Raw genomic sequence first — 16,896 nt, 5'->3', positions numbered from 1 at the left:
GGCGGACCGGGTGCGAGACGGAGGTGTGTCTTCCCGCACTGAGGGCGCAAACCTGTTTGGGAGCGGGGGGTGGGGGAGGCACGATGCTGGGACTGGGAGAGGAAACGTGACCGCGGCTCTCGGGCCCTAGAAAGGGGGGTGGTACAAGGGAAGGTTACCACCGGCCTGCACGCCCCAGATAAGGTAGCGCCACCCCCTCCTGTTTGCCCGGGGTAGCCCCAGGCCGACAAAACATAGGTCAGAGGAACGGTCTAGTTTTCTCCCAAGCCGCTGTCCCTTTAGGCTGCACAGGGATGGGTGTGCGCACCCCAGGGCAAGCCCCTCCCCCAAGCCAAGGACCCGGTCACCCATACCCTCCACCTCCCCTACCTTGGCCGCAGCCTGGCCCTGGCCACAGTAGCTGTTTTTGCTATGTGGGCTCTCCTTCCTCCTTGTTTGCCAAAGTTCCCAATAAACCAAAGTCCATATCCGGTTTACACCCCTTCAGCTCCCCTTGGCCTCAACTACCCCACCCAGACCAGAAGGATGGAGGGAGAGGCTTCAGAGTGGTTCAGGACTTTCATGCGGGGAGATGGTGAGGGAAAGGGAAGCCATTAAGTTGCTCCAATTCAGAGAAAGAAAGTCCGTCCCCAAGCTGTGTTCCATCAGCACTCCCCCACACAGCCCACCCAGCAGATGTAAAACCACAGGCTCACTGGAGCCTGCCAGCACTGGAGGACCTTTTCATTTACAAAGGACAAAGGCCTCTCCCCTCTCCTAGGCTGGGATTCACTCAGGGGGCAACGCTTCGCAGCTCTCCCCATGCCCATTCCAGTAGTAACTTCCAACGGCAGGCAGGCAAGTGGGGTTGAGCTTTTTAATATCATAAATCAGTGTCCAGCCTGGTCTCTCACTGCCAGGCCCCTTCCTGGGCCTCCTATCTTCATATTGCCTGGAAGGCTGCCTGCAGCCAGGGCTTCTCCCATCCCCTAGGAAGGATCCAGCACCAGCCTGAGAGGGGAGGCAATAGCAGCTAAGGGGGTGGGAAGGGGGAGAGACAGAAGCTTGTGCAGGCGCATGTGTGTATGTACTTACATGTGTGAACACATGTGGAGTTAAAGGTTTACAGACCCTGGCTCAGGGACAGTCTAGGACGGGAGAGGAGGTGGGGCAAAGAGAAGCACATCTCTTCTCCCCGGCGCCTCAGCCTCAGCCTCACCCTTCCCCAGAGACACACACACGGAGTAAGTGGGAAGCCTCATCCCTGGACTGGGGCCCTTTTGAGTCTGGTGGAGTCACAGATCCCGTCTGTGGGATCACTGGGTCTGTCTCCCTTTGAAAGCCCTGGAAGGGTGGGAGGTAAGAAGTAAAAGGAGACAGGTGTCTGCTAGAAGAACTTGACGCCTCGGCCTTCGCTGACGGTGATGATCTCAGCCTTATGCTCCTGCTGTAGCGCCTGCAGAGCCCGAAGGAGGGTTGCTTCATCCAGCCCGTGGAACTCTGGATAGGGAGAGGTGGGCAGGCAGGGACACTCAGCTTCTGGGGGCCCAAGGCCCCTGAGGAGAAGAGTCTAGCCGGAAGCTGAGACTTCGAGGCTGGGGGGCCGTGTGCCATCTATACTGCGGCAGCTGCCTCAACCCTTCCTGGGAACTCCTCAGAGTAAGGGGTGAAAGAAAGCCTGAGTCAGCATGAAATGAGAGTTCATGCTTATTCTCCCCTTCCAGGTTCTTCTGTCAGACTCAACCCTCACATGTATCCCCCACCCCCATGCATGTGTCTGCTGTACAAGAATGACACCACCTGCTTGTGGGCCACAGAGTGGGGGACAGTGAAGCCTAGGAAGGTCAAGGTCCTTGTCACTGGATTCTGACCCTAGTTGCACACTGGTACCCATCAGGAGCACCTGTCCTAACACAAAGAAGTGTAGCCATACCTCTAACCAGGAGACTGTTAAAAGTCCAGCATGGGTATCTGCCTTTTCCTAGTTAAAAGGAACAAGGCTGGGAGCCAAGGGCCAGCTGAGTATCTGGAAATATGGCAAGATACTGCAGGGAGAGGTGAGAAGCAGGTGGCAAGTCCTAACAGGTTCGCACACCTCAGCCCCTATGGGGGCCTACCTCTTAAGTCAGGGAGCTTGCTTTCTGAGGAAGCCTCCAGCTTTGCCCAGCATGAGTGGTGGGCTGGGCAAGGCTGCAGCACTGAAGTCATGGGGTGATGGTGGGAGTAGCAAGCAGAGGCCTGCAGGGCAGGGGGGAACAGCTAAGAGCTCTAAACTTTGTTATGGCAGCCAGGGCCTGGCAGAAAGGGGAGGTGCCCTTTTTTCCCCAGCTGAGATTGGAACTTTTGGTGATCCTGGGGATCAGAATATGAAGCCAGAGATAAAAGAGCTAAGAATATATTTACACTATGTAAAAATCAAACAGTATACAAATCCTTGCCTGGCCAGAAACCAAAGTATTTAAAAGGCCTGGGGGTGGGGATGGGGGTGTTGGCCCAATCCCTTCAGCTGATGCCCACGAATCTTGAGCCCTCTATAAGTATAAAGGGTGAAAGAAAGGCCCGTCTCAGCAAGGAATGAGATTTTCGGCTTAATCTCCTGCCCCAGCTCCTCATTCGGCATCTACACCAGTAATTCTCAACTTTTCATGGGTCACAGATGCCCTTGAAAATCTTTTAATATAGACTCTATTCCCTAGAAAAATGCACATACATCCCCACAGACAAAACCTGGGAGTATTTTGCATATAAATTCAGGTGGTTTAGGGAAACCTTGGACATGGGTTAAGAGGCCTTGTATCATGTAGTATTTAGAATTCAGAGGCAGGGATGGGAAGTCTAACGGTCAAAAAAGGACTGGAGAGGATTCAGATGACAAAACTGGGGGGAAGGGAGAAGCATTACCCTCATCCTCTGTGTCGTCCCCATTGGTCAGTTCATATAGGGTGAACACGGAGTTGTTCTGGCCACTCCTGGAAACCTATGGACACAGAAAACAGGCATTGAATAAGGACGGGAAATCTCCTGGGAGAAGGTGAGCTCACCAGCTCCACCTATCTGACCCAGGAATGGCACCTATTCCCAAACCCAGGCTCACTGTCACCCCAGCAGGAGTGGCCTAAACACCGCTAACCCCACAGGTGCTATATTTATATGTGTACACACATACACGGAACCACTAAACCACAGGTCTTCACATGTCTGAGCAGTGACCTCTCATTCTGTTTCCTGTTCAGGAATAGGTGGCATGAGTTTGTTATATTTGGGTTGTTGATGCTTCTTCCCCTCTTCTCTCCCCTGGGAAAGTTTAGGGCTTGTGGTGCAGAGAGTTTGTCCCCACACCCACACCGGTTCAGAATGTCTCATTCATATGGCAGACAACCCCAAAGGGCGCAGAGGGGGAAGGGCCCCAGGCTTTTTTTTTTTTTTCTCCTTCCTTTCCTCATTTATCTTCTGTGGCCAGAGACTCCAGCCAACAATAGTACTCATGGTTCCCAGCACTCCATTCTCCAAACATGGCCTCATGTAGCCTCTCGCCTCCTACAGTCAAAGGCAGGGAAGTTCTATACAGCCAGGGAAATTGAGCCACTGAAAGAGGCTTGCCTGGAAGACGTATACTTCCTCTTTTTGCCCCTTCCCACTTTGCTCAGTCTAGACCTGGGAGCACCAGGTATCTGCTGAACATAGATACGATTCTCTGCCATGGGTCACCATGGCAGAATAGTCTCACCCACTGATAGATGAGCTTCCCCCATTCTTCTGGCCTTCGCCACATGATCAGGAAGCTAGACTTGTTCTTATCCAACCACTCCAGGTTCCCTGTGAAACAGATACTTATGAAAGCATCTTATGCTAAGAAGGGACAGAAGGCAAAACCAAGGTGGAACACAGTGGAAGAGACTCAGCTTTCAGGAACGGAAATTCAAGATCTGTTTTATTATTACCATCTGCAATGCACCAATTCTCCTTCTACCTCTCTCCAGGTCTCAGAACACAGATGGAGAGATTTCAATGGTGAATACCAATAGGGAAAAAGGACCCGGGGAATTGGACTATCTACTGTACAGAACACTATGGGCTCCAAGCCAGGGGAGAGAAAAACGTTGTTAAAAGCGAATACTTGTGGGGCACCTGGCTGGTACAGCTGTGGAGTGGGTGACTCTTGATCTTGAGGTTGTGGGTTCGAGCTCCACATAGGCTATAAAGATTACTTAAAAATAAAATCTTAAAGGGGCGCCTGGGTGGCTCAGTCGTTAAGCGGCTGCCTTCAGCTCAGGTCATGATCCCAGGCTCCTGGGATCAAGCCCCACATCGGGCTCCCTGCTCAGCGGGAAGCCTGCTTCTCCCTCTCCCACTCCCCCTGCTTGTGTTCCTTCTCTCGCTTTGTTTCTCTCTGTCAAATAAATAAAAAATCTTCAAAAAAATTAAATAAATAAAAAATAAAATCTTAAAAAAAAAAAAAAAAAGGCAAAAACTTGTGCCAATCTGCCCTCAGGAAAACCCCAAGCAGGAGGAAAAATAAGGAAATCTGAGGACCTGAACCCACCTTTCTTCCTTAGTTCCTCTAATACAACCTGGATTGATTCCACAGGGAGCTTCCCTGGTTTAAAGTTAAGGGAAGGGCACTGATGGACTGAGTTGGGTGGGATAAAAATTCTCAGGGCCAGTGTCATGTTGAAAACCATCTGTCCCCTTCCTCTCCCTCCCACATACATATATGTGCAATTCCCCAACAGGCTATAAATTGGCATTTCCTGGATACTGGGGGGAGGAAGGGAAAAAACTAGTCCAATTAAAGGGAAGAGCTTTAGAAATGAACAGTACTATCATCTGTCACCCTCTGTCTTCTCTCCTTCCTTCAGACTTTCTCCACAGATACTTTAGGTATGAATCAGGCAGCAAAAACAAATGACCTTTACTTCCTGGGAGGAAGAGAGTAGGTGGAGAAAATTCCTAAAGGTAGTACCAGAGTTTGAGCTTCACTCAGTAAGAGGACAGGAGATTCAGAGTCAAAAAGGCTTGGGTTGAAAAGCTTGGGACTTGGCTTCAGGGCAGAGATTCTAAGACCTGAATGACACCTGGGTACTTGTCACTGGCTAGGACAAGAGGGTTTGAGGCTGCATTTGCATTGGGGTTTGGGGATGAAATGGAAGTCAGCTAACACATACTAGCTCTTTCCCAAGTCCAGTTTGGGTGGGAATCTGCCTACGGTGGGTGAAGCGGGGTGTGAAATCTGGGCATGTGGGAAAGCGTGGAAGTGCATGTGTGTGGGCTGTGGAAGAGCCTGAGGGAGGATACGCTGTAGCTTCACGTTGTTGAAGAGCGGGCTCTCCTGAGCTTCCATCACCGTCATGCTGGACTGTTTGTGCAGGCGGCAGAAGGACAGGACCAGCGAGCACCAGGCGGCCAGCTGCTTCTGCCGAGTGTCCACGTTCGGCTGCAACCTGCCGGGTGAAGGGGGTGGGGCGCAGAATTAGAGGGCGTGAGAGAGCGAGAGGCAGCACTTGCCGGAGGCGCGTCTGGGGGACAAAGTGGGAGACTGAGGGTGGTGACGACCGGGTCCTTTCTCCCCCTCCCCATCCGAAGCATCAGGGCTGAGCCCGGGGTCCGGGGCAGGGGAGGGAGGCGCAGCGGGGCTTCTCGGGGTCTGAGCCTCACGTAAAGAAGGGCGGGAAGCGATACTGCCACGGCCACTCGAAACTCATCGCCATTGTAGTAGCCCAGGAAACCCGGAACCTCCGGGCAAAGGACTTCCGGCCTCCGCTTCGGCACGTCCGGGCAAAAAGCACAGCAGAAAGGTTCCGGACGCCTCTTCGGAGAGGCGGGAGGGATGCTGCTGACCAGCCAGTCCCTTACCGTTATCCTAAAAATCCTTACCGTTTAGAGCCCCGAGAAGTCTTCTCATTCAGCTCTAGAGAAGGGCAGTGACTTCTCCAAAGCGGCACAGTTTGATAGTAGAACTGCCTAGGCTTGTTCCCCCTCTGCTCAGCTGCTTTTAATATTAACATCCGTGTCAGTTGCGTTTAACAAACACCTCACAATTCCCCAGTCTCTTCAATTGCTGTGTCCTTCGAGCGCACCGTTCCTTGGTCTCCTGCAGCACCCGTAGGAGCACATTTGTACCTTTTATCGCTGGAAAAGTTTCGGCTTCCATGACTCAGAGCTGCCCGCTTTGACCACAGCCATCTATCTCTCACGTCCTCACTTTTCTAGTGTCAAGTCCCCAGACCCATTTTGGTCTTATTTGACTCCTTACCCAGCCTAGACTACCCCATTCTGTCCCCTTGCTTGCCTACCTGCTGTCACTTAACAAATCAGGGTTGTTGTTCCTCTACCCCTCCCCTCACTCCTGCCGAGTTGTATTACTGGAAGAAAACCACAGAACATGCTGGCTGAGCCCCAGGTTCTCTGACTAACCTCACTGCTGGGCTCTCAGTGCAGCCCAGCACTGTCTTTTATTGACTCCCTGTCACATCCCTCCAGGTAACTCTTCAAATGTTTCCATTCATCAAGTCATTCCACCTGTCTCCATCTTCTTTCTCTCTGCAGAATTCCCTTCCTATTTTGTGAACTTGAGGCCAAGCCTTTGAACCTCCTGATCGTTCCTCCTCTGTCTGTCACCACACTTGATTCTTCCCACAAGAATTCCTTTCCACTTTTACGTCTTTCTTTTGGACTCAAAGGAAGAAGTGTCACTCTTCCTTTACAAGACCAACCCTTTGGCATATCTTCTTACCTCTCCTTTCCAACTGCCTCTAGGACTTCTTTGTATATCATCTTCCCTCTTTTCTTTTCCTCTGGCTCCTCTCCCCTAGTTGACAAACATGCTCAGGTCACCCGTATTTGAAAATATGTACAGTTTTCTTGACTTTGTCACACTCTCAATTTCCTATCTGATCTTTAACCTTTCCCCCACTCAAGTCCATCCTTCATTGTGCACAGTTCCCAATCTACCAAAGTGCCCAGCAAATATCTGTTGCATGAATGGATGAACCATTCAATTGATAATGTTCTTTCGAAGGGCACTATCTCCTTTGCTTCCATGGCACTGCTTTATCCTTGTTCTGCCACTGTCTCTCTGATCTTTCTCTTTGTCTCATTTCCCCCTCATTCTTTAAATGTGCGTATTTCCTAAGACTCTAACCTCAGCTTTCTTTTCAATACACCTTCTGTCTTGAGAACTTTAATCCTTTTCATGGCTTCACTTGGCATTTCTGTGCAAAACACTCCTAAATCTGTATTTCCACCACCACCACCACCCCTCCCATTTCTAACTCTCTGTGGGACATAAAAGCTTGTTCTATTGGCAGCTCATATTGTACATCCTTTTCTTCTTGCCAGCTCCTCTTCCTAATAGCCATTTTCTATCATTACTTCCATCATTGTCCTAGTAACTCAGATTCAAAGCCTGAGTCAGCCCTAACCTCTCCTCTCCTTCATTTCCAAATCCTGCTGATTCCCTCCCTTGTTTTTAATCATCTCTCCTACTTTTTATTTTCTACTTCCTCATTCATCACTCCTTTGGCCCATGTCCTCTTTTCTCAAGCCTGGAATATTACAATAATTTCCTAATTCACCCCTATTTTTTTACTCTCTTCCCTAGGGGAAATGCACTCCATCTTAAGGTCTAGTCATATACTAACTCCACAATCACCCTCCTGTGATCACACCTCAGCTAGATGTGACCCCTCATTTTTTTGCACTTAGATAACATTTGGTTTGTATCCCTTGCATGACTCTCATCACACACTCCATTGCTTTTGTTTGTATACATGTCAGCTGCCCTATTAGATGGAAGCCATTGAGAGCAGAAACTAGGCCTTATTTAACTTATTTTTCCAATAAAATATACCATACACAGTATCTTATACCAGCATGCCCTTGATGTATATTAGTAAAACACAGGAAGGCAAATATGGGCCAACAAGAGAACAGATATATCCCTGGGGAAGACCAATGCATTCATGGAAACAGAGGAAAGACTTATCTCAGGTGAAAACTTAAAATGCCCTAGGAAACAGACATGCCTCTAGAGAGACAGACATGTCCTGAGAAGAGAAGTCTGTCTCAGAGGATGAATAGATACATTCTAGGAAGCATACAGGTATATATCTATGGAATGGATGGGCATGTCCCAGGAAATGGATATGCATGTTCTCAGAGAGGTAAATATTTCAGCAAGGGGGCGGGGGGGGGGGGGGGGGGAGGAAAAGTCCCTGAAGAGGCTCCAGGTGCCATAAAGAATAAATAGGTGTCTTTATGGAGAACAAAGTTGTTCTCTTGTATCTTTGATGATCTGGAAGAACTGGAGGTTAAGGTCCTCTGTCGAACAACTGGGCCTCACTGTCTGGGGAACATGTAAGAGTGTATATGAAATAATGAGTTCAGAGACTAGGTATGTCCCTAGAAAGTGGGAAGGTGTCTTAAGGGAGTATCAGTATGGCTTAGGAAGCTGAGGGCTGACTTAGTTCCAGCTAAGAACTAGTGAGTGCTATGGAGATGACAGATGTCTGATTCCAGGGTCCAGTCTCCTCAGCTTTGAGGTTCTTCCAGATCATGTCCATCTTCTGGCTGTTAGCTCTAGTGGACACCAGGGGGCAGTGTGCTGCCAGGCTATAGGCCACACCCCCAGGGTCCAGGACAACATAGGATGAGGCCAGGGACCTGGAAGGGGAGTCCTGTGGTGAACTTAGTAGAGTAAGTCCCCACTGCCCTTGCCCTCAGTCCTGAGGTCCTTAGGGATGGACTCTTTTTGGTCATATCACGGTTCCTATTCCCAGGCCCTGGGAGTAAACTGAGGCATGAAGAAGAGGAAAATTCGGAGCTCCTGGGTGGTCCCCCTTCCTTCTTGCAGGAGTCACAGCAGAGATTCCACCCTTGCCCCTCCCCCCACACCTCCCCAGCTGCTGTCCAGACCGGAAGGGAGTCTCTTTCCTGTATGTTTCCTGGTGCTGGCTTTGGATAAGGACAGGAAAGGCCCAGCCTTGGGAGGAAGCAGTGGAGGGGGTGGCCTTCAGGTGGGGGGAGGGGGATAGTGGGGAGCAGGCAAGTGAACAAAACAGTGCTGCTATCCAGATTCTTCCAGCTCTGCGGCCCAGAGCTGTGAGAATGGCAGAAATTCTGGGATGGGGAGGGGACAGTACAAAAAAAAGTTTTATTTTGAAGATTACAGAACTTATGCCATGACACCACTGGGTTTCCATTTCCACCAGTCCAAGGATCTGTGGTGGGCATGGGAGTGAGAGAAGGAGGCAGGGCAGGGAGGGGAACAGAGACCTGGTGGTGGCAGGGAAAAGAAGTAGGATAAGATGGCTGCGAAGAAAAGCTCACACCACCCTAGGCCTGGGCTTCACTGTCTTTACTCCTCCACACCACAAGGGTGACGAGGAAAGGGATGAGGCAGATTGGGGCTATGATCATGGCCAGGAGCACATCCTCTGGGGGGTCTGATAAGGTGGGCTGCACCAGGGAGCAGTTGGCAAAGTGGATCTGGTGAGTCTCAAAGATGATCTCTTCTGCTCGGGGATTGGGGAAGCCCAGGTGAAATACTTCTGCAAAATGCTCCAAGCAATACTGTAGGTCGCTATAAGGCCTGGGAATAAGGGAAGACTAGAGTGAGTATGGGTTGGGCCCAGAGAGGGGAATGCCCCACACTCACTCAAGGCCCACCCACAAGGAGCAGGCCCCACCCCTGGCCCAAGCTGCCAGGCACTGCCCCTACCTGCTAATCATGGCCCAGTCGCACCAATCCTTGGGGATAGAGTCCATCTGCTCCTTATAAGATTGCCAGCAAAACTGGATAGTCCTCTCATAGTTCTCCATCTTGTCCTCTGTGGGCACAGATTGCTTCACACTGACCACACCCCTGCCCCTCCCTCCAAGCCCTCGGGTCCAGGTATTTCCACTGTTCCTGTCTTCAAACATGGCAAACACCAGGAGAGTCTCAGAAAGTTTTCCCAGGAAAGAGTCTCAGTTCAGAAAAATGTTAATGCCTTCCATGTGCCAGCCCCACAAGGACATCCACACACTTTTTCTGGGGTCTTCTAACCCACCTGTGAGGTGAGCCAGCTCAGAGCTGGGTGGGGGTCATGTGGGATGAGAGGGAGAAGGACCACAAGGAACCCCAGGAGAGAACAGAAGGGGGGTTTAATGGGCTGCCAATTGGGGTTGTGGGAAAGGGACCCTCCCCTCGACCTGGCTGTCCTCTCTCGTTGCCCTAGGCCACCCTCCCAGAGCTGTGGAATACACACCTTTTGTCTTCAAACTACTTTCAGTGGGAGGAACCTGAGCCAGGGACTCCTGGGGCTTCAGGACAGCTGTGAACAGAAATGGGAGAGGGAGGTGGGATGGCGGGATCTAAGCAGTGGAGTCTGGAGGAGGGATCTGAGACCCTAGGAAGTCAGGGCTACTTTCAGAAGAGAAAAAGGAATAATCCAGGCCCCCAAGGGGTGCCTCAGTGACTGGAAGAGAGGTCTGATACTAGCTCTCTCCCACTCACATCTACACCCCCAATCCTCTTCCTCCTCCCCAGCCCCAGACCTCCCAAGACCCCTCCGCGGGGCCCCGGCACCCCAGGTTCCTCCAAGAGGGAAGCAGCTCGCGCTGAGCCCTCACCGAAGTGGGGCCGGGGACGGTCCGAGGACAGCGCTGTCCCGCCCGCACCCCAGGGCCCGTTTCGGCCTCGGCCGTCCAGCCCCCCTCCCCTCCGGGCCTCCCGCGCCTCCCACCCGGGCCCCGGGGCGCAGCGCTCACCGCCCAGCAGGAGGAGGAGGCGGAGCGCAGCCGGTCGCCGGGCGCGGGTCGCAGGGAGCCGCGGGCCGCCGGCGGCGCGCTCAGCCCGGACCGAGGCCATCGCGCGGCGAGCAGGCGAGGAGGGGCGGTGGCGCTGAGCCGGGCCCGGGCGGGGGCGCCTATATCCCCGGCCCAAGCCCCAGGAAGCCGCGCCGCTTCCTCGCAGGGGCTGGGACGGCTGCGGCCACGTGGGGGGCGGGGGCGACGCCCGGGGCCGGCGGGCTGGAGGGGGAGTCGCTGCCCCACCCGGCCCTGGCGCCCGCCGCTCCCTCCGCCGGGTCGACGTTGGCCCACTCTGTCTTCTAGCTCACCCTGCGGGGCTGGACAGCTCCCCTCGTAACCCCAGAACCGGGATGCATTTCCTGGGCTCAGCCGCGTGGCGCCCAGGACTCGCCCGGGTCTCCGAGCATCCGCTCCCGGGACCCTATCGCCCTTTCTCCTTCGTTGCGGTGCCGAGGAAGGGGGTTAGCGACCTGCTCTCGCGGACCGCGAGGAGAAGGAAGGGACTGGGAGTTCAGAGGGCCTCTCCACGCCGCAGTATCTAAGGCAGGGGGTTGGGGCTGCCCTGGGCCGTGGGGGAAGGGGCGCCTGGAGCTGGGCTCAGAGTTCCCCTTCCCTGGGAACACCCACTGATGTCAGTCCGCCTGCCAAAACTGGGGAGGAGGAGATGAGGGAGCCAGCCCTCCAGAGTCGGGAGAAGGTCTGGGGATAGGGGCAGAGGGGAAACCAGAGTCCAAATACCCTCTCTTCCAGGCACCTTGTGGGGCCTGGATCCACAAACCTGGTTGGGGGGAAGGGCAAAAGTAAGATTACTTTATTCCTCCTAAGAAGGTGGCCACAAACCGGATTGGGGAGGAGGGGCAAAAGTTAAAGATTACTCCATTCCCAGGAAGAAGGTGGCCACTACTCTTCAAGGACAAGGTTGTGAGAAGGGAAGGGTTTAGAACCTACTATGGGTGACTTCATTCACAAAGTGGGTACGTTTTTGTTCCCATTTTACAGGGAAAAAAGCTAAAACTCAGGGAAAAGAGCCCAGAACTTGAGCTCAGAAGCTCTAAATCCCACTTCTGTCTTCCTGCTCCACAACCAGATAGCCCAGAATGACTTTGGTTACCTTGACAATCTGTTTCTCCCCATGTAAGATAGGGACATTATCCTCCATAAGCAGTAGTGAGGATGACACGTGAAAGGGCATTGCACTTAGTGGATGTTTCCTTTTCTTCTTTCTTAAGGACTTGCCTAAGGTCACACTGCTGGGAAGCAGCAGGCTGAGCCTGGGGCCCCAGGGGCCCTGACTTCTGCGACACCACAGCTGTCTCTGTGTCCTAAGCCAGAGCTTCATTAGCTTGAGGCAGCCGAGCAGCCCAGGAGCTGGTTTGGCCCTGATGCTCGGCTCCAGACACAGCTGTCAGCACTGAACTTTCCTAAATTACTCCCAGACACTGACCCCTGGACTCAGCTGCTGCTCTTGTCCCAGTTTACTGATTTCTGCCCACCACAAATTATCCTTCGTGATCTCTTCAAATCTTCACCTCAGGGTCTTAGGCTCTTGCATAATGGTCACTGAAAGCCTGTAGTCCTCCTCCATCGCTAGGGTCAAGAGGTTGCCTTAGTAAGGCATCTGGAAGAAGAAAGGAGGTGGCCCACTTGGCATGAGCCCCAAAGCCCTCCTGGTGATAGTCATCTTCTGCAATGTGCACAAAAGAGCCAGACAGCCTCAGAGTCATTTTAGGCCAATGACTAAATCCATTCGTGTCCTCCCACCCAAGATTGCCATTTTCAAGACGGAAACATGGTCAGGAGGGAGATTTCTGGTTGATGAGATGGGAGGGAGAAACATGGAAGGACAGAAAACAAAACCAGCCATTTCCACTGGGCTGGGGCCAGAAACACCTGAGCCCACTGTGAATTAGGACTGGGGTTGGGGTCAAGATGAAAGTTGACAAAAACAAACGTTGGGTTTTAAATAGGGCAGTATGGTATCATTGATAAAAACAAATAAGCAAGCACTGGTTAGGATTCTGAAGGCAGACTCTGTCTCTGTGTTGCTGTGTCATCTTGGGCCCGTCATTTCATATCTCTGGAGCTCAACAATTTCACATGACATTAGAGTCAAAAGGTAACATATAGGTGACTCCGTAGAAAGTGTTATCTTTAGCCTGGACATGGGGTTAAGTTTGCAACATGATGTGGAGGCCTCCTAAAGGGAGCTTGTTGTAGTCATTGCTGAACTTGGGAGTCTAAACCTTCCTGTTGGAAAATCTGGGAATTTTCCCTCCCCCTGATTTTCCTCTTTCCACTTTTCCTTACCAGTTGATTGGTTGGCTGTTTCATGGACCCCTGGGGGCATCCTGGTAACTGGGGGTCTGCTATTAGGGTCCTTTGGGGCTGAAAGGGGACCAGAGACCTCACTTTCCTCTTCCAAGTTACCATATAGAAGATAGTCCCATGTTGTGCAGCGAGGGGACAGAGAAGGGCTTCATCAGGGATAGAGGCTGGTTCTTTTATGGAAGTCCTGTTTTCCACCCCTGGGGTCCCCCTTCCCTTCCCTTCCTAAGCCCACTTCTGCCTTAAAATATATACTTTTTGCTATAAAAATATACTTTTTAATTGCAAGTAATACACAAGTATATACTCATTGCAAAATATTTAAACACAGAAAACTTTATACCCTCATTCCTTTCTCACTCACTTCCCTACATTTTTTGGACTTAAAAAAGCATAAATGGGATTTAATATCTCTGTTGTTCGGTGACTTCTTTTTTTACTTAATAATATGTCTTGGGCTTCTTTTCACGATAGCATATATAGATGTGCTTCTTTCCTTTTACCTGTAGTATAGTATTATCTGTAGCCTTTGTCTTATATCCAGTGGAGACTGCTCTTTGTTTCCTACACACCTCCTTAGTCCTCTGTCCCTATCCCACACCCACTCCTAGTGCTCAGGAAGAGAGGAATCTAGTTTTAGTCCAGCTGGACATTGACCTGAGATTTCTGGCCCCAAACTAGATTGACTTCTGCGTGGGAATCCTACTGCCATATAAATTTCCCTTCTTGTTACAGGCAAAGGAACATCCTGCCTGAAGCAAGAGGAGAGGTGACTCAAACCTTAGGAGTGCCATTTCTAATCTTCAGCCTTCCCCCTACACACTCACACACAAATTCAGAACAACATGGTGGGGGGGGGGGGTAAAAAGCACTGGGGGCCTCCTACACAATGAAATTGCATGCAGAGCATCCTGGGATTACCATCTCTACAGTGTAGAGACATTCACACATGCTGGCCTCTTCCCCAGCTGTTTCCAAATAAAGAACAGAGCACAGGAGAGGATGTGGGGGAGAGTCAGGGTCCAGGGAGCCAGAAGTCCTGGCTGGGAGGGGCTGATCCTTCCAAGCTGGAGAGAGGAGACAGATTTCTTTAGAGGGCAGGGAGGCAGCAGGGATGACCAGAAGAGCTATAGTCAGGGAGCCAGCTAGCTAAGGGAGGGAAGACAAAGGCAACTCCATCTCTCTCCATCTCCTCATCTCCAGAATGATGTCACACTCCGCGTGAGGAGACTGGCCATCTCTCAGAGGCAAGAATGGTTATTGGAGAAAACTTTGGCTCTCAAGTTGGTAAAAAACAGAGAAAATGGTCAAGCCATATTCCTCATCAATGCCAGGGACTTAATAGTAGCTACCATTTATTGAATAATTACTACGTGTAATTGTGTTCTCTGACACATGTGCTGAGTGCTTTGCAAGTATTTCTTAAAACCTTACTACCATAACATCAGAATTATCTTGTCAGTGGGTAAAATGGGGAAACAGGAGTAATGTGCCCAAGGTCCCAGAGGTAGTAATTGGCAGTCAGGATTTGAACTCAGGACTGCTTGATGCTAAGTTTCATGTCCTTTTTTTTCCCTAAGATTTTATTTATTTATTTGACAGAGAGAGAGAAAAAAAAGAAAGCACAAGCAGGGGGAGCGGCAGGCAGAGGGAGAGGGAGAAGCAGGCTGGAGCCTGATGCAGGACTCAATCCCAGGACCCTGAGATCACGACCCGAGCTGAAGGCAGATGCTTCACCAATTGAGCCACCCAGGCGCCCCTAAGCTTCACGTCTTAAGCATTATGATTTATCATCTACTTCTCACTCTATATCCAAATACTGATTTCTTACTGGGTCTTGAAGATGGGGTTGAAAGAGGAGAGAAGGATAGTTTCTTCCAGGACCAGATAAACCCCTCCAGAAATAAAAAGATCCTGTTTCACCCAACTCTACACACAACCTTCTCCTCCCTTCCTTCTCTGACCCAGGCTAGACCATGACATCACATGGTGGAGGCTGTTTTTCTGAAGAAGAAAAGAAAAAAAAAAACCAGACCAGATTTATAAGGATGATATTCAGACAGCATGATTGAAGAAGATCATGGCCAAGTGACCATAGCACACGCCCAGCAGTGCTGAGAACACTGCTGGTCCCTCGACACCTGGGGCTGACTCATGGTTGCTGTCAGGACCCAATGCCAGATGCCAGGGTTGCTTTCACTCTTCCTCCATTGCTCAGGACTATGCTATGAAACCATCCCCAGGAACCCTTCTACCCACTCCCAACACCCCAAGAGTTTTGATGTTACGTAACATGGGGATGCCCCCAGCGTGCCTGGAGTATGCTCAGATTGTTTCATTTAAAACTCACAACTCTATTAAATTAAGTGCCATAGGGCGCCTGGGTGGCTCAGTCATTAAACGTCTGCCTTCAGCTTGGGTCATGATCCCAGGGTCCTGGGATCGAGCCCTGCCTCGGGTTCCCTGCTCAGCGGGAAGACTGCTTCGCCCTCTCCCACTCCCCCTGCTTGTGTTTCCTTCTCTTGCCATGTCTCTCTCTGTTAAATAAATAAATAAATAAATAAATAAATAAATAAATAAATAATCTTCAGAAAAATAAAAATGAACAAATTAGGTACAGATTTACAGATGAGGAAACTGAGGCTCAGAAAGATTAAGTAATTTGCCCATGCTCATGCAACTCTTATTGGCAGACATCCAGATCTTGATGCTGAAGCCTAAGTCCTTAACCTCTGCTCCACAATACCTGATGGATGCCAACTGGCTAGCCAACCTGCTAGAGAGAACCAAATAGAAAGGGATGGAGAAGACCAGCCAGAAGGGCAACCAAACAGAATTTCTCATGGCACCAGGGCGTGGGGGGTGGGGCTTCTCCTCTCAGTGATTTCCCTCTTGCAACTATGCCTGCTTCGTTTATATACAGTATCTTTTTTTTTTTTTAAGATTTTATTTACTTATTTGACAGAGAGAGAGAGAGAGAAAGATCACAAGTAGGCAGACAGGCAGGCAGAGGGAAAGGGAGAAGCAGGCTCCCCGCTGAGCAGGGAGCCTGTTGCGGGTCTCGATCCCAGGACGCCGGGATCATGACCCTAGCCGAAGACAATCGCTCAACTGACTGAGCCACCCAGGCGCCCCTAGACAGTATCTTTTCACATTCTTTTCTCCAAGACCTTAAAGCATTGGATGGACAATGAAAAACACTCATGACGTTATGAAAGAAAACATTTTCTAGATCATAACATCCAACATGTGTTAAGCAAATATGACAGTAGGAGTATATGTTTGTTTAACATGTATGGTATCTGTGATGTGAGCTTAAGTAATACTACAAAAGGCAGTATTTTCCTCACCTGCAAAATGGGGATAATAAAAATACTTACAAGTTATAAGATATAAAGCACTTAGAGCAGGATATTATTATTATTATTTACGATGATGATGATGATTTCCATTACCTTAGTGGCACACTTTGGAGTCAAGTGGACTTGAGTTTGGATCCCAGCTCCATCACTTATTTAGCTGTATGTGACCATGTGCAAGTACTTAACTCCTCTGAACATATTTTCTTATCTGCAAAATGGGGTTACCTGTGTGTATCTCACTCATCAGTAAAGATAATGCAAGTCGAGCATTTGAACGAATGTCCGGTGCTAGTAAGCATGTGATAAATGGTATTTACTGGCATAGTGTGTAACATATATACTTATGACAACTGCATTTCCAAGATATTCTGGGATCCTTCCAGTTCTATAATTTTGTTCTTTTCATGACACAGCACTCCTCTTATTTAAAAGAATATAG

General features: G+C 50.3%; 2 protein-coding genes across 5 annotated transcripts; both read right to left on the bottom strand.

The window, feature by feature from the left end:
- Nucleotides 1-842: 842 nt before the first annotated feature.
- VPS25 (vacuolar protein sorting 25 homolog) lies at nt 843-8,171 on the bottom strand. Of its 3 annotated transcripts, none has more exons than XM_035027175.1 (6): nt 5,635-8,171; nt 5,275-5,420; nt 4,523-4,576; nt 3,707-3,795; nt 2,881-2,956; nt 843-1,479 (listed from the first exon to the last, which is right to left on the bottom strand). In XM_035027175.1, exons 1-6 carry the CDS (start codon nt 5,685-5,687, stop codon nt 1,367-1,369), a joined length of 531 nt encoding a protein of 176 aa, XP_034883066.1. In that variant the 5' UTR covers nt 5,688-8,171; the 3' UTR covers nt 843-1,366. The 3 variants fall into 3 exon arrangements, with proteins under 3 accessions (XP_034883066.1, XP_034883068.1, XP_034883067.1); XM_035027177.1 differs by lacking the exon at nt 843-1,479 and adding an exon at nt 1,492-1,632; XM_035027176.1 differs by lacking the exon at nt 843-1,479 and adding an exon at nt 1,680-2,510.
- Nucleotides 8,172-9,111: 940 nt separating this feature from the next.
- Nucleotides 9,112-10,880, bottom strand: RAMP2 (receptor activity modifying protein 2). 2 transcript variants are annotated; one of them, XM_035027173.1, is made up of 4 exons: nt 10,729-10,880; nt 10,227-10,292; nt 9,698-9,890; nt 9,112-9,568 (listed from the first exon to the last, which is right to left on the bottom strand). In XM_035027173.1, the coding sequence occupies exons 1-4, from the start codon at nt 10,826-10,828 to the stop codon at nt 9,313-9,315; spliced, it is 615 nt and encodes a 204-aa protein (XP_034883064.1). In that variant the 5' UTR covers nt 10,829-10,880; the 3' UTR covers nt 9,112-9,312. The 2 variants fall into 2 exon arrangements, with proteins under 2 accessions (XP_034883064.1, XP_034883065.1); XM_035027174.1 differs by having other exon boundaries at nt 9,698-9,806; nt 10,729-10,879.
- Nucleotides 10,881-16,896: the final 6,016 nt, after the last annotated feature.

This window comes from Mirounga leonina, unplaced genomic scaffold (genome assembly GCF_011800145.1).
Source record: "Mirounga leonina isolate KUSES-001 unplaced genomic scaffold, KU_Mleo_1.0 Mir_200, whole genome shotgun sequence".
Lineage (NCBI taxonomy): Eukaryota > Metazoa > Chordata > Mammalia > Carnivora > Phocidae > Mirounga > Mirounga leonina.
This window is presented reverse-complemented; position numbering and strand designations above follow the sequence as displayed.